Source organism: Phacochoerus africanus, chromosome 2 (assembly GCF_016906955.1).
Source record: "Phacochoerus africanus isolate WHEZ1 chromosome 2, ROS_Pafr_v1, whole genome shotgun sequence".
NCBI classification, from domain to species: domain Eukaryota; kingdom Metazoa; phylum Chordata; class Mammalia; order Artiodactyla; family Suidae; genus Phacochoerus; species Phacochoerus africanus.
The window spans coordinates 25,532,872-25,548,546 of NC_062545.1; the positions used below are offsets into that span (position 1 = coordinate 25,532,872).

Sequence of the window (15,675 nt, forward strand, 5' to 3'; positions counted from 1 at the left end):
ACTGACTTTAAAAGTAGAAAATTTGAAAAATACATCTAGAGATAGATGCTGTTACTATTTTGCTCTATCTCCTAAATTTTTTGGTGCCTATTTTCTAAAATGGCTGAGATTACATAATTGTAATAACTTGTGTAAAAGAACATTTTTTTTTTACAATAATTTGTAATTTGTTTTCTGTTCAACCCCTTCCAATTCTTGTTTTTTTCCCTTGCCTGGTGGAAGCCGGCCAGGGTCCTGCTTTGTATGTATTGAATAGTCCAGTGAAATCTGAGGATTAAGAACTTTAAAATTCACAGTTCCCTCAGGAATGGGTAGCAAGAAACTGTTTGAGAAACTTTAATTTCACACTCCGTCTCCCTGCTCTGCTTGGTTAAAGAATAGCAGCAATAAAAAACAAAACAAAAAAACCCATAGCTGATAACTCCATGAATGCAGAGGTCTTATTGAACAGGTATCTGTTAAATATGGCTGATATCAGACAGGCAGGCACTTAAAAGTATCGGTAACCACACTCATCTTTATGAAGTACTTTACTGTTTTTTAATACTCTTAATACTTAAGTATTTTATTCAATTTAAGTAATTGTTTCAATACTCAGAAGTCCCAGAGGTAAAGTACTATTATCCTAACTTTTATTTGAGGAAACAGATCCATAAACTGGGCCAAGGCCATGGAGCTGAAGTGATAAGAGTGAGATTCAAGTTCAGATCTCTGGACCCCAAGGTCTTGCCCACTTTTTCCAGGTTGAGAACACAGCAGAGAACATTTTCTCAGACTGACTCACTATGGTTTCTATGGTGATCAGAAACTTGCACCCAGCAGTCCCATTCTTGGGCATGTATCTGGACAAAACTTTCTTTAAAAAAAGACACATGCACCTGTATATTCACTGCAGCACTATTCACAAAAACCAAGATATGGGAACAACCCTAATGTCCATTGACAGATGAATGGATTAAGATGTGGTATATATACACAATGGAATAATACTCAGCCATAAAAAAGAACAAAATAATGCCATTTGCAACAACATGGATGGAGCTAGAGACTCTCATATTAAGTGAAGTCAGAAAGAGAAAGACAAATACCATATGATATCACTTACACCTGGAATCTAATATATGGCACAAATGAACCTTTCTACAGAAAGGAAACTCATGGACTTGGAGAACAGGCTTGTGGTCACCAAGGGGGAGGGGGAGGGAGTGGGATGGACTGGGAGTCTGGGGTTAATAGATGCAAACTATTCCTTTTGGAATGGATAAGCATTGAGGTCCTGCTGTATAGCACAGGGAACTATATCCAGTCACTTGTGATGGAACATAATGGAGGATAATGTGAGAAAAAGAAAAATATATATATATATATATGACTGGGAAAAATAAAAAATAAAAAAAATAATTTAAAAAAAGAAAAAAGAAACTTTCACCTGTACTGTAGAGGCTGATTTTACTGTGTTTTCCAGAAGAATCAGAAATAATGTCCCCAGCTGGCTTTTGCCAATAGTGACTTTTTTTTTTTTTTTTTTTTAGGGCTGCACCGATGGCATATGGAAGTTCCCAGGCTAGGGGTCAGATTGGAGCTGCAGCTGCCAGCCTACACCACAGCCACAGCAACGCAGGGATCTGAGCCGCATCTGCGACCTACACCACAGCTCATGGCAACACCAGATCCCCACCCACTGAGCAAGGCCAGGGATCAAACCTGCATCTTCATGGACACTAGGTGGATTCATTTCTGCTGTGCCACAACAGGAACTCCTGTAATTTTTTTATTTTTAAGATTTAATGTTTTCCATTATAGTTGATTAGTGACTTTATTTCTTTAGGAATGGGTTACTTTGCCCATTAACTCTGTTGCCCTTTCCCCCTAAGTCCCTGCATATGTGAAGTATAAATAGAAAAAGAAAGAAAAATGTGATGGAGTCACTTGAACTGAGGGCATTTTATAAATCCACAAAATACCACCCCAAAGTAGGTCTGCCCACTACCTCTCAAAGCTGACCTGAGGCTCCAAGTGGTACAAAGACATCCACGTGACCCCCTGCTTCTTCAGGGGCCACATAGCTTCCTAGTTTCTCCCAGAAGTCTCTCACTTCAGGCCTCAATAAGTTTTTAATACCAATTTTGTAGCCTAAGGGGGGAAAAAAAATCAAAATGTCATGTTAGTTTAAGAGAAACTCTGAGCAGTTTGTGAAAATGTAACAGTTCAAAAAATCAACATCTTGTAAGACCAAGACCTGCAGGGCATCTTGGCTTCAGTGCTGCCCCCACATTAGGGCCACAGGACATACCACTGGACTCCACCATAGCCACAGTGTCCTCTGGATTCATTGGACACTGAGCTCTTGGATTTAGGATGTCGCATTTCTGCCTTCACTGGGCGGCAGAGATGCGCCCAGCAGGGCAGAGGGTGGAAGGCCAGTTATGTCCTGGGATTTCAACAAAGTTCCAAAGTGGAAATGTTTCCCGAAATTGCCAGTCAAAAAATAAGTCCTTCGGGAGTTTCCACTGTGGTGCAGTGGGTTGAGAATTGACTGCAGTGGCTCTGGTTGCTGTGGAGGCAAGTGTTCAATTGCCCGCTCCCTCTCAGTGGGGTAAAGGATCTACTGCTGCTGCAACTGTGGCTGGGATTCAGTCCCTGGCCTGGGAACTTCCATACACTGTGGGTGTAATAACAACAAAAAATTGGATGGGAAATATCGCTGTACCCCTCACTTCCTAGGAACTGCGTGGACGATTCAGCTAATCTGTGTGTGTCTGGACCCATCTCTAAAGGAGTCCCGGAGACTCTGCTTTCATAAGTGCCAGTTAGGAAAGAAAACAAAGTGGGGTGCCAGCATCCTGACATTGACTCTTTGGTGCTGAGAGGTCTAGATACACAATGGAAGAATCTTTCCCAGGGACTGGACTGAGAGGTTTCATTTTTTGTTGTTGTTCAGGCAAAGCTTTTGGGGAAACACTACAACTATACAGAAGGAAACTTTAGCTTTCTGAGGTATTTTGGTATTTTACGCTTGCTTTAAAAAATGAAAATAGGGCAAAGGCAAGAGTTTAGAAAACTTTCTCCTCCAGAGAAGAAGGCTGAAACCAGGAAACCCTGACAGACTCCTCCACCCCACAGGAGAACACGCCACCCCAGTGTGACCTTGAGATTGACACCTGCTCCCCACTTTAGAGAAGAGCCATGGTGTGATTCAGTGTAAATTTGAACCCCAAGCTAATAGCAGCTGTGCTTCACTTTTGAAGGCTTTATAAAATTGAATTTGGAGCACAACTTGCCCCAGGCACAAGAAAACTTAAGAAGAAAAGCCAAAAATAAGGTAAAGTGAAAGCAAAAGCAGTTCATTTTTGCTAATGATAAAATTCACCGCAGCCATTCCGCATATGCAGAGTTCCAGCTACAAAGATGGAAGTTTGATCAATGGTACAGGTACAGATGGTCCCCAACGTAATGCCAGTTCAGCATAAGATGTTTTTGACTTTATAATTGTAGCAAACTGATACATATTCAATAGAAACCGTACTTTGAATTTCAGTGTGGTCTGATGCTCTCTCCTGAGCCTGGACATTGACAATGAGTCTCAGCGCCCAGTCAGCTACCTGAACACGAGGGTAAACAATCAGTATACTTACAACCCTCTGTGTCTACACAACTGTTCTGTTTTTCACACTCAGAGCAGTATTCAATAAGTTAAATGAGATATTCAACACTTTATTACAAAACAGATTTTGTGTTAGATGATTTTGCCCAATTATTTGCTAATGTAAGCGTTCCGAGCATGTTTACCCTGTGACGTTTACTAGGTTAGGTGTATTCGGTGTACTTCAACTTAAACCCATTGTTAAGTTGAATATATTTTATTGGGATGTAACCATATCATAAGTTGAAGAAGACCTGTATTCATTCTACCATTTGTGAGTTTCCTGCCAGCTGGATCCTCCACCACTTATTTCCTCTCTTCCTTTATTTCACAAAGACGGAAGATTTCATGTTGTTAAAACTAAAACTTAAGACCTATTGCAGACGTATAAGCATGGAAGGTTGCAAGTTATAGAATGAGGAAGAATAGAAACTAAGAGTTTAGAGTTCCCTGGTGGCCTCGCGGTTAAGGATTTGGCGTAGTCACTGCTGTGGCTCAGGTTCTATCCTTGGCACAGGAACTTCCACATCTGTGCGTACAGCCAAAAAAAACAAAACAAAAGTTTATTTCTATAACATTCATTATCTTCTTGCTCCTCAAAAGGGTAATCATTGAAATGTTTTAAAGATGGCCCATGACAAGTTAATTTTGGCCAATCCTTTCCTTTGTAGTGTAAGCCATATGGAAATATGAATATGGGTAGTGCACACTAGTGCATGGATCATGGTATTTGCTGCTGTTAAAATTGTTTCACTTTCATCAAACTTAAAATTTCTTTGTGCATCACAGAACATAATGAACTTACAATAAATTGAGCTAAAAAAAAAACATAATGAACAGAGTGAAAGGCAGCCTACAGAATGGGAGAAAATATTTGCAAAACATTTATCTTATATGGGATTAGGATCCAGACCATATAAAGAACACCTATAACTCAATAACAAAAAAAAAATCAACTCGATTAAAAAATAGCAAAAAACTTGAACAGACATTTCTCTAAAGAAGATATACAAATGGCAAACAAGCATATAAAAAGATGTTCAACATCACGAATCATCAAAGAAATGCAAACTAAGTTATAATGGATATCACCTCATACACATTAGGACAGATACTATTAAAAAAGATAGCAGAAAAAAACAAGTGTTGGTGATGATATGAAAAAATTAGAATCCGGTGCACTGTTGGTGGGATTGGAAAGTGGTGTAGCCACTAAGGAAAATAGTATGAAGTTTCCTCAAAAAATTAAAAAGAGAATTACCATATGATCCAACAATTTCACTTTTAAGTGTACATCCAAAGGAAATGAAAGCTGAATCTCAAAAAGATATTTGCAGGAGTTCCCATTGTGATGCAGCAGAAATGAATCTGACTAGTAACAATGGGGATGCAGGTTCAATCCATGGCCTCAGTGGGTTGGGATCTGGATTGCCGTGAGCTGTGGTGTAGGTCACAGAGGCAGCTTGAATATGGCATTGCTGTGGTGTAGGCCAGCAGCTACAGCTCCAATTTGACCCCTAGCCTGGGAACTTCCACATGCCACTGGTGTGGCCCTAAAATAAATTAATAGATAAACAAAGCATTCTGAAGGCCATACACATGGACAAACACTGCATCAGTGCAAAGTAGGTTGTCCTTTCCAAGCCCCGGTCTTACCTTGGAGTAAGTTGATTTCTCTGCTGTTTCCATCACTAAATATTCCCATACTCTGTACCTCCTGCCCATCCAAAGCTTTCTCTGTGAGATAAAGTAGGCTTTCCAAGGTTAGGCTGCTGTAGTCATACACCACAGAAATGATGCCTGTTCTGACACTGCTCACCACCATCTGGAAAACAAAGCAGAGCTGTAGGAACCAAAGCCCATCATTTTAGAATACCTATTAATAAAGACAGTGAATATGTAATCTGCTGTGATTTTTAAAGTCTATTTCTTCAGAAAGTATGGAGGAAGATAAGCTTTCTCTTTCATCAGTCTCTTTTTAAATTATTTCTTTTCTGCTTAAAGAGGGAAATTTTAAATGCATTTTTTAACTCCACTACTCAGAAATACCAGCAAAGTATTTTCCTCCAGCTTCTTTATCTTTGTACACACCCATGCACAGAGACGTATATACAACTTTTTAAAAATAAAATTGCGATCATACTATTTTGCAATGGACTTCCTAAATAGATTTTGTTTTCCTCTTAATCATGACTTTTTGAATTATCACTACTGATAAATATTTCCCACTTAGATAATAAAACCACTGTTCTTTGAATTTAACAATCAAATGATTTTTTCATTGTGATAAAGTCAATTCATTAGCAGCAAGTTGGAAAGTCACTGGAGCTGCTGGGTTTTCCCAAAACCTCATGCCACCTTCTGGAGGGCACAGTCCAACTGAATAGAGAACTACCATATGGTTACACTCTGCTTTTTACCTAAATCCCTATTACATTCATAGTCAAATAAGTAATCACGGCATGGTCTTATGTAAAGAAGACATTATTATTGGGAGAATGGACTTATACCAGTTTATTCACCCATACTCTGTCACCACATCTTCTCTGTGCTCAGTATGATGCATTTTTAAACATTAGAAAAGCTGTCAATGGCCTATGTGGAGATCAAAGCTCTGACCGCCGACCTTGCTTTCATGTGAATCCATTAAGCTAACCAGTTGTAAACGATCTATTTTATTTTATTTTTTATTTATTTATTTTGCTTTTTAGGGCCGCACCAGCAATATATGGAGGTTCCCAGGCTAGGAGTCAAATAAGAGCTACAGCTGTGAGCCTATACCACAGCAACTCGGGATCTGAGCTGCATCAACAACCTACCCTACAGTTCATAGCAACATCAGATCCTTAACCCATGAGGCCAGGGATCAAACACGCAGTGTCATGGTTCCTAGTTGGATTCGTTTCCACTGTGCCACGATGGGAACTCCCAGTTGTAAATGATCAAAATCAATTCCTAGCTGCTAAGAAGTGATTTCCTATTTTGAAAGCAACCATTTTGTTGCAAATAAGAATTTTTTTTTACAAAAACTTTCTAGGTAAGCCAGTGAGTATAATCTACTAATGCCATCCCTTACCTATGTCCCTATGTGTGTATTAATGCATGTATATGTACACATATATACATATTCATATATATAAATGTTTCCTATGCCTTCTTTGTGCTTCATTTTTCTTCATATTAAAATTAAAAATATATAAACTCATTAGAGAAAGAACATATTTTCATTTAATGGCACCCTCATTAATCAGATCACAAAATAGGATTTCCTGACCTTTTTTTGAGTGATGGTAGGTACACGATAATATTAAATTCCTTGGTCATTCCAAAGAAATTTTAAAATAATTTGTATCATGTCCCTCTTTTATGGATTAAATACAACAGATTTGATTCAGTAAAGTTTGTTGGGGAGTTCCCGTCGTGGTACAGCAGAAACGAATCCAACTAGGAACCATAAGGTTGCAGGTTCGATCCTTGGCCTTGCTCAGTGGGTTAAGGATCTGCTGTTGCCATGAGCTGTGGTGTAGGTTGCAGATGTGGCTTGGATCCCGCATTGCTGCTGTGGCTGTGGTGTAGGCAGGTAGCTGTAGCTCCAATTAGACCCTTAGCCTGGGGGCCTCCATATGCTGTGGGTGCAGCCCCAAAATAGCAAAAATAAATAAATAAATATAAAGTTTGTTGGAAAAAAATTATTGGATACCTACTAAATGCAAGGCAGTTTAGGCCTTTTGTGCTTTAAAAAAAAAATTAGATTTATGGTTATTTTTTATAGCTCTTTTGGGTCTGTAAATTTCCACTTAGACCACTTTCCTTTTAGGAGATGAATCATTTTCACAAACTTGGTGGCCAAAAGATCGTCATACATCTTCTAGGGGAGATGAAAACCCAATCTGGTAAAGGGCTGGCCTCCCAACACCAGTGTGTACCTCATATGCAGGAATCCGAGACGATATTAATATGAGGTGGGGCTGGAGCGCATGTGAAGAGCTGCCATCATTTTTATAAACTCCACACCAATTTTTCTTTGAAAGTGAAGGATAGGAGTGGCATCCAGAAACATTGCTTCTATAGGGAGAGAGGGGAGATAAGTGAATGTTTGATTTTCCCTGAACTTGGTTTTGATAAGTGAGCACCAGTGTGTCCTCTGGGCATCAGTTCTCAGGTACAAGGCAGGTGGCCTCAGCACCTTAGTCTCTCCCTGCAGTTTTCAGGGACTGGTGGGGTCAAAGCTGCCCTCTGGGCCTCTCCTGCTACATCCATGGGATACCAGAAAGGGCTCTCGGAATTTACTTTTGTAGAACACTTAAAACCAAGGTAGTGACACACTTAAGGACACAAAACAACATTTATACAAGGAGCAGCCAAGGGATTTTAAATGTCCTTAATCATCTGGGCCTCATGGTTTTCCAAGTAATGTCCATTCTCTCCATGGCCACCCCCACCCCCATCACCATTCAGATATGCTTAGTCCATGAAAAAAAATTCTGGAAAAAATGTTGTTTTTGCTCAGTAACGTTACAGAGAAAATGTGCCACATCTGTGAGTTCCCGCTGTGGTGCAGTGGGATTGGCCATACCTCTGCAGCCCTGGGACACAGGTTCAACCCCTAGCCTGGCACGGTGCGTTAAAGGATCTGGCGCTGCCCTATGCAGTGTAGGTTGAAACTTTGGCTCGGATCTGGTCCCTGGCCCTGGAACTCCCTATGCCATAGGGCAGCCCAAAGAAAGAGAAAAAAAAGAAAGAAAATATGCTATATCCACAGGATAGCCTCTTTGTAGGGTTAAGGATATTTGAAATGTAAAGTTTGCATGGTATGTATTTCCCTCTTCAGAAGCATGTTAAAGACCACTGTTCTTGAAGACTAAGGAACTATTTCTATTGCTATTTCATAGGATATGCACCATATACTTACACTAGATCCCTGGGGTTAGCGAAATTATTCTAGAATGGATTCCTGGTATCATGGGATGGTCCTGAGCCTCCCATACAGGGAGGTTTGCTTACCGCTTGGGCAAAGCTTCTAAAGATGCCAAAACAAGCTGTTTCTCCAGAGTTTCCTGTAATCCCACTTGGTCCCTCATGGTCTGGGAGAGACGTGGTTGGCATTTGGATTTGAATAATCTAGAGCAGCGTGTTCCACTCACCCAAGGGGGTCGAACTTTGAACAACTCCTCTGAAAAACAAACAGCAGCAGTCTGGGCTGTCTACTTCATGCCTCCCCCAGCCAAGTCGCCACAGATAAAGGCATCAAAAATAAAGCTGTACCAGGGCAGTATTCCAAATGGCAGTAATTATAGCCATTTTTATAGACTCTGTTTGGTTCTCTTATCCTTTCTGCTCTGTGGCTACAAGTTACCATTCACTTCAGGTCAAGAAACAAAGCTCAGAGGACAAGTAACACTTTTCTTGTTAGAAACCAGTTCATCAATTTCTAGGCTTCGCATCCATTTTTGCCCTTCTTCTTGGCTTCATGTAACTTCCCATTTGTTACCCTTTCACAAGAGGGTGAGTCAGTGAAAAAAAAAAAAAACGGGAAAATCAGATTTGCTAATTACCTTTACACATCGTGCAAATCAAAAGGCTTGGCTGAGAGTGTATCTCATGGTACATTCTTCCTGCTTCTGTTTCCATTTTCATTTATCTTCCTTTTCCACCAATCCCAATTCTTTTGAATTATCCTGAACCTATTCATCTGCCTTTACCTATGTTCATCTTCCTCCTTTTTGTCTTTGGTCTTATGGATGCACTGATATTTGACCTTACCTATTTCATCAGAAACCCTGTTGTTTGCCTAACTAACTTGAAATATACAGTGAAGAACAAAAGAGCTTTCATTTAGAAAAGACCACCTAGAGGCTATTTCAGAAAGACATCACTATCCTCCTCTGTGGGAATCTGTAAATCGGTTGGTTTCTACAGCACTCGGCTAACGCGTAATGTTTGAAAATGCCACTCACTTTTACGTAGCACAATTTTCTCCCAAATTATTTTCCTTAGGTGCTTTTCTCTCTGCCTCTCCTGTACCTCCTCATCTTCTGTTTTGGGTTCATTCAGGGTTCCATAAACAGCAGCAGCTTCCCTAGGGGTTAGCCAGTCTAGGTTGGACACACAAGCAATGTAATGGTGCTTCCAGGCACCATATTCATTCTCTGCTGGAGTATAGGGCAGAAACCATCCAAACTTAATGCATTTGGGCATCCATAAGCAGTCCTTCAGAAAAAGAAATGAGACAGATGAGTTGCAAGGACAGTTTCCTAGTAATAATATTTTCAGGTACACAGAGAATTATTTCTTACTACTCTGAGATGTCTTTCTTTGTTTCTTTCCTTCTGTGTTTCATTTCAGTCAAGTTTGTTACCACTGAGCCACGACAGGAACTCCACTCTGAGATTTCTAGTGCAGGTGACTTGACATCTAAACTTAACTCTGAGTGGAGTTCCCATTGTGGCACAGCAGAAACGAATCCAATTAGTATCCACGAGGACATCTGGGGAACTTCCATATGCTACAGGTTAAAGCAAACAAATAAGCTTGACTCTGAGAAATAAGCATACCTTACTCTATAGGAAAGATATTCTCTGGTAGACATATATATTATATATGAATATATGTATCAGTCATCTTTGTACACTTCCCCAATACTCTCATAGCAATCTGGTTACTTTAACCCTGGATTCTGAGGATTCTTCTAGCAATGGTGTGATGGTTTGTTTCAGACCAGTTCTCCCATGGGAACAACTCTGATTGACCCATATGATACTGCCAATGTGCAACCAGTTTTGATATATGAAAACAGCAAATTTCATGAGGTTTCATCTAATCAAATACCTAGACAAAATACTCTTAAAACAGTTATTTGAGCTACTGATGCAGTAGGACTCATACAGCCAAGATCCCAAAGGAAAGGGGAAAACCAGAGAGGTGATAAATAACCTGATTTGGCCTCACTTTTAATTTCAAGGCACTTGATAGTTCCAAGGTAAGGCTTAGGCTGAGAAGCAGAGCAGAAATTTATGACTGAAAGGCTTAGAAGCTATTAAGCATTTTAGGCAATCTCACAGGGCAGAGAAGAAACAAATTTAAATTCAGGGCCCACTATGGGGAAGAGTCCTGATAATGACACAAGGCTTTCAGCTGATTTCCTTTTCAGTAAGGATAATAAGGAATTAGACTGAAGCTAGCTTTGAAATATCTCACTCTCTGATTGGATTTAAGTGATTTATTCCTACAGCCTAAACAAATGCCAGAAGCAAAAGCAAATTCTCCCTGGAGGAAGATAACATTATCTAGAGTCTCAGATCATTACATCAATTTTTTATACTCAATATTTGGTACTCAACCAAAAATATCAGGTACATAAAAAGGCAAAGATTGTTTGTTTCTTCTTTTGTTTTTTAGTAAATAGAGACCCTCGGGAGATCCAAAAGTTGTAATTATCTGATGTGAACTTTAAAAAAAAAAATCCTATAATTAATATGTCTAGGAAATTAAACGGCTGGGTGGAAAACTTTGGCGAAGTAATCAAATCAACATTCTAGAACCAAAAAATATAACTGAAATTTAGAACTCAATGGACCAGTTTAAGAGCAAGTAAGAATCCAACTAAAAAGATCATTAATAAAGCTGAAAGCTAGGCCAGAAGAAAAATCCAGACTGAAACACTGATGGCCAAAATTATGGAAAAGACACATAAGAGACTATGAAACTTACAGGACATGGTAAACCAATCTAATGTCTTGAACCTTAGAGCAATACATGAAGAGACAGCATCTGAGAACTTTGCAAAACTGATAAAAGACATTAAATCCCCAATTTAAAAAAAGTGCAAAATACAAAGCTGGATACACACACACACACACACACACATACATCTCTAGGTACATTATAATAATATGGCAGAAACAAAAGACAGAGAAAAAAATCCTAACAGTATCTGGAGAAAACAAATACTAAATTTAAAGAAAAACAATAAATCTCCCTACTTCTCAAAAAAAGGTATAAAAACCAGAGAACAATGGAAAATTTTTCAAATTTCTATAAAAAATTAATTGCCAACAGAGTTCAAATTCCCAGTGAAACTATCCTTCAAATTTGAAAGTGAAATAAAGATATTTCAGACAAAAACTAAGAGAATCTGTCAGCAGCAACCTGTACTAAAAGAAATATTGAAGAGAATTTAGAAGAAAAGTGGTCCCAAAAGGAAACTCAGAGATGCAGGAAGGTATGAAGAACAACAGAAAAACTGGTTACTCATAAATAAATATTGACTACATAAAACAAGGGTAGTGAAGCCTTGTGAGGTGTGTGTGTGTGTCATATATATATGTATATGTGTAAAATTAGAATATTTGACAAAAAAGCATAGAAACTGGGGAAGCAAATGAAGTAAAAGAGTTCTGCACATCGTGCATTATCTCACTGGTGTTAAAATAACCCTAGGATAAGTGCTATAATCTCTATGGTAGCTATGAAAGAACTGCAAAAGAATTTATAATTAAACTAAAAAACATTTAAGGTAATCCTAAAAGAAGACAAGGAGAAAAACAAAATATAAAATAATAAATAAAAATAGTAAATTAGTGGGCTTAGGCCCAAATACATCAGTGTTCACATAAATGTAAACAGACTAAATTATGCCAGCTAAAATGCAAAGATGGTCAAATGTTAAAACACCACCACTACCATATTCGGTTAGCAAGACATGTTCCTTGAGTAGAAGGACACAGAAAGGTTGAAGGTCTAAAGAGGAAACAATATACTGTAAAAACACTAAGCCTGGATTCTAGATCCATGGCTCGCAGTGGCTTTTGCATGTGGCCGCTCCACTGAAGCCAGGTATTCTGAGAACAGAATCTCAACACAAGCCCATCCTGGAAAGTTTGTGCAAGTCAAAGGATGAATTATTGACTTGTATTTAAAGTAGGTCTACATTACATTTCGTTACATCTTTTAAAAGAAACGAGGAGACAAGCAGGTCAGGGGCAGAATTGACAGCAGAGGAGGTAGAAGGTCTAGGTTTATATTCTTCAACAGATGTTAGCCAAAGAGGGATCAAAGCTGTGGTTGTATAGCAACTTTTGAGGTGTGTTGTCATGAATAAAATAACATCCTGTAAAAACCAAAACTTAAATAATTTTTCACAAAACATCAGACTCCTTAACCAAGACAAATTATTTTCTAAATACTAAGTTGAATATTTAAAGATTATTAAAATTACATGAATTATTAAAATAGTGTATATACTCTGACTTACAAAATAAATGACTGTATTTAATTAATCCCCATTTTTTTCTCTTAAGGGAAAATTATTGTTCAGATACCCTCAATTATTATCTTCAGGGAAGGGAGCTACATTACAGATGACAATTGTATTTGGTCCCCGCTACTAGGAAGTGACAAATAGTAAACCTGTTCAGTTAAAAACTTCCAGGGCCAGCTGACTTGGGCAGCTGCACATAAATCTTTTGGATTTAGAAAGGAAAAGATATATAGAGAAATGAAGCGTGGTAACACTGTCGAGAAATCCACTTTGGCCACTTGCATCCTTTCTGAAAACCAGTCTTGGACGATCCTAAAAAGAAAAATACAGAAACTTAGTTCAGAACACTAATATCTAAAATTGATTAAAAATCCAGTATAAATATTTGTCACTGCTCTTTCTCTAAGGTTCTACCTATTAAAAATTAAATCCTAAGTAACATAAGGCTAGATCTTTAAGAATACTGTATCCACTTTCAATGATCCATTCTAAAGAGGAAGGTTTTATTTATTCATTTATTTATCTGGTCATGCCTGCAGCATGTGGACGTTCCTGGGCTATGGGCCAAACCCACACCACAGCAGCGACCTGAGCCACCAGATCCTTAATCCACTGTGCCACAAGAGAACTCCTCTAAAGAGGAAGATGAATCAAAACGCACATCAAAAATCCACAGGAAAAAAATCTGAAACAGTTGTTTAAGATATAAATCTGTGTTTTTTCGCCTTTTCCTTTACCCAAATTTAATAAATCAGCAAGGCCGGTCAGCTCTACAAATATTTATCTCCGAGTATGTTCCTCAGTCCAGCTACTGCTCCCCAACTCCACTGCTTTCGCTCTATTCAGGGCACCTCCACCTCTCTTCTGGGCAATTGCAACCACCACCTGATTGCCTTCCTGCTTCCACTCCAGTCTTCCAGACTCCATTCTCCACAAAGCAGCCCAAGTGGTTTTAAAAATGCAAATTAGAGGAGTTCCCATTGTGGCTCAGCAGTAACAAACCCGACTAGTATCCATGAGGATGCGGGTTCGATCCCTGGCCCTGTTCAGCGGGTGAAGGATCTGGCCTTCCTGTGAGCAGATCTGGCATTGCTCTGGCTATGGCATAGGACAGCAGCTGCAGCTCCAATTAGACCCCTAGCTTGGAAACTTCCATATGCTGCAGGTGTGGCCCCCCCAAAAAAGTAAAACCCTACAATCACTTTCCAATGCAGTTAGAATGAAAACCTATAGCCTCATTGTGGTGAAATAGTAAAAAATTTATACCTAACAAAACAAGATTGTCTAGGCTCACGTCTTCAATTTAACATGGAATAGAGGTCCTAGTCAGTTCAATAGGGAAAGAAAAAAATAATAAAAGGTATATGTATTGGAAAAGAAGCAGTAAACTCTCAATTCATATACCATTATGTACAATCTATAAATCAACTACTTAAATCATTGAATGTATTAGTATAAAATAGTTGATAATTTCCCTTTTTTTAAGGATGTTTATAGGATCTGTAACAACATCCCTTTTTTCATTCCTGATATTACTAATTTATGTTTTCTTTCTTTTTTTCCTTGGTTACTCTCGCTAGGAGTTCATTGATTTTATTGCTATTTGTAACAAACCAGCTTTTGTTTTCAATAGATTTTTCTCTATTGTTTGCCCATTGTCTATTTTATTGATTTTCACTCTTCATCATTTCTTCTACTTACTTTGGGTATAATTTGCTATTTTTCCCCTAGTTTCTTAAGGTGGGAATTTAGATTGTTAATTTTAAACCCCCTTTTTTTCCTCTAGCAAGCATTTGCATAATTTCCCTCTAAGCTGTGTTTTTGCTGTATCCCACACACTTAGTTTCTATTTTTCTGTCATTCAACTTGAAATATTTTCTAATTTCCCTTGTGATTTCTTCTTTGACCATAGGTTATTTATAAGTGACATTAATTTCTAAATATTTGGGGATTTTCTAGTCCTTTTATTTTTATCAATTCCCAAATTTATTGCATTGTTGTTAAAAAAAATGCTTAATAAGATTCCCAAAATTTTGAAATGTATTGAATCTTATTTTGTGGACCATGAAATGATGTATCTTGATAAATGTTACTTTGCTCATAAAAAGAACATACATTTGAAAATCATTATGTGTAGTTTTCTATAAATATTAGTTCAAGGTGGCTGAGAAGATTGCTTAGTTCTTCTATGCTCTTAGTGATTTTTTTTTTTAGTTATTCTCTAGCTTATTCTATTCAGTTATTGTTTAAGTTGTTCTATTCAGTTTTTTTTTTGTGTAATTTGAAACTGTTATTTGGTACATAAACATTTGTAATTGTTATAACTTCTTGATGAATTGTTACTTTTCTCATTATAAAACATCCCTCTATCTCTCTGTTGATATTCCTTGCCTTGAAGTCAATTTTGTCTGATATTAATATTGCCATCCTACTTTTATATGCTTAATATTTGCATAGTGTATCTTTTCCTATCCTTATACTTTACGAATCAGTGCCTTTATATTGAAAGTGTATCCCTTGCAGTGAGTATACAGTGAGTTTTTTTTAAAGCTCATTTGAACAACCATTGCCTTTATTTGAGGATTTATTCTGCTTACATTTAATATAATCATTGTTATAGTTGAGGCCAAGTCTCAATTTTTTTTTTTATTTGTTGTTTGGTTATCCCATCTGTTTTATGAAACTTACAATTTCTCCTTTCCTGCTTTGGTTTGAGTTAATATATGTTTTTGTATTCCATTTTAATTCTCTTATTGGCTTTTTAGGATATCTT

The 15,675-nt window shown here is 38.0% G+C and overlaps 1 protein-coding gene across 1 annotated transcript in view; it reads right to left on the minus strand.

Annotated features, from left to right (window-relative positions):
* ECT2L (epithelial cell transforming 2 like) overlaps positions 1 to 15,675 on the minus strand; it is a 75,945-nt gene that overhangs the window by 31,553 nt on the left and 28,717 nt on the right. The window contains 6 exon segments of the mRNA XM_047770094.1: positions 2,005 to 2,133; positions 5,300 to 5,468; positions 7,570 to 7,708; positions 8,648 to 8,816; positions 9,601 to 9,853; positions 13,052 to 13,214. Coding sequence (XP_047626050.1) covers positions 2,005 to 2,133; positions 5,300 to 5,468; positions 7,570 to 7,708; positions 8,648 to 8,816; positions 9,601 to 9,853; positions 13,052 to 13,214 — 1,022 coding nt within the window.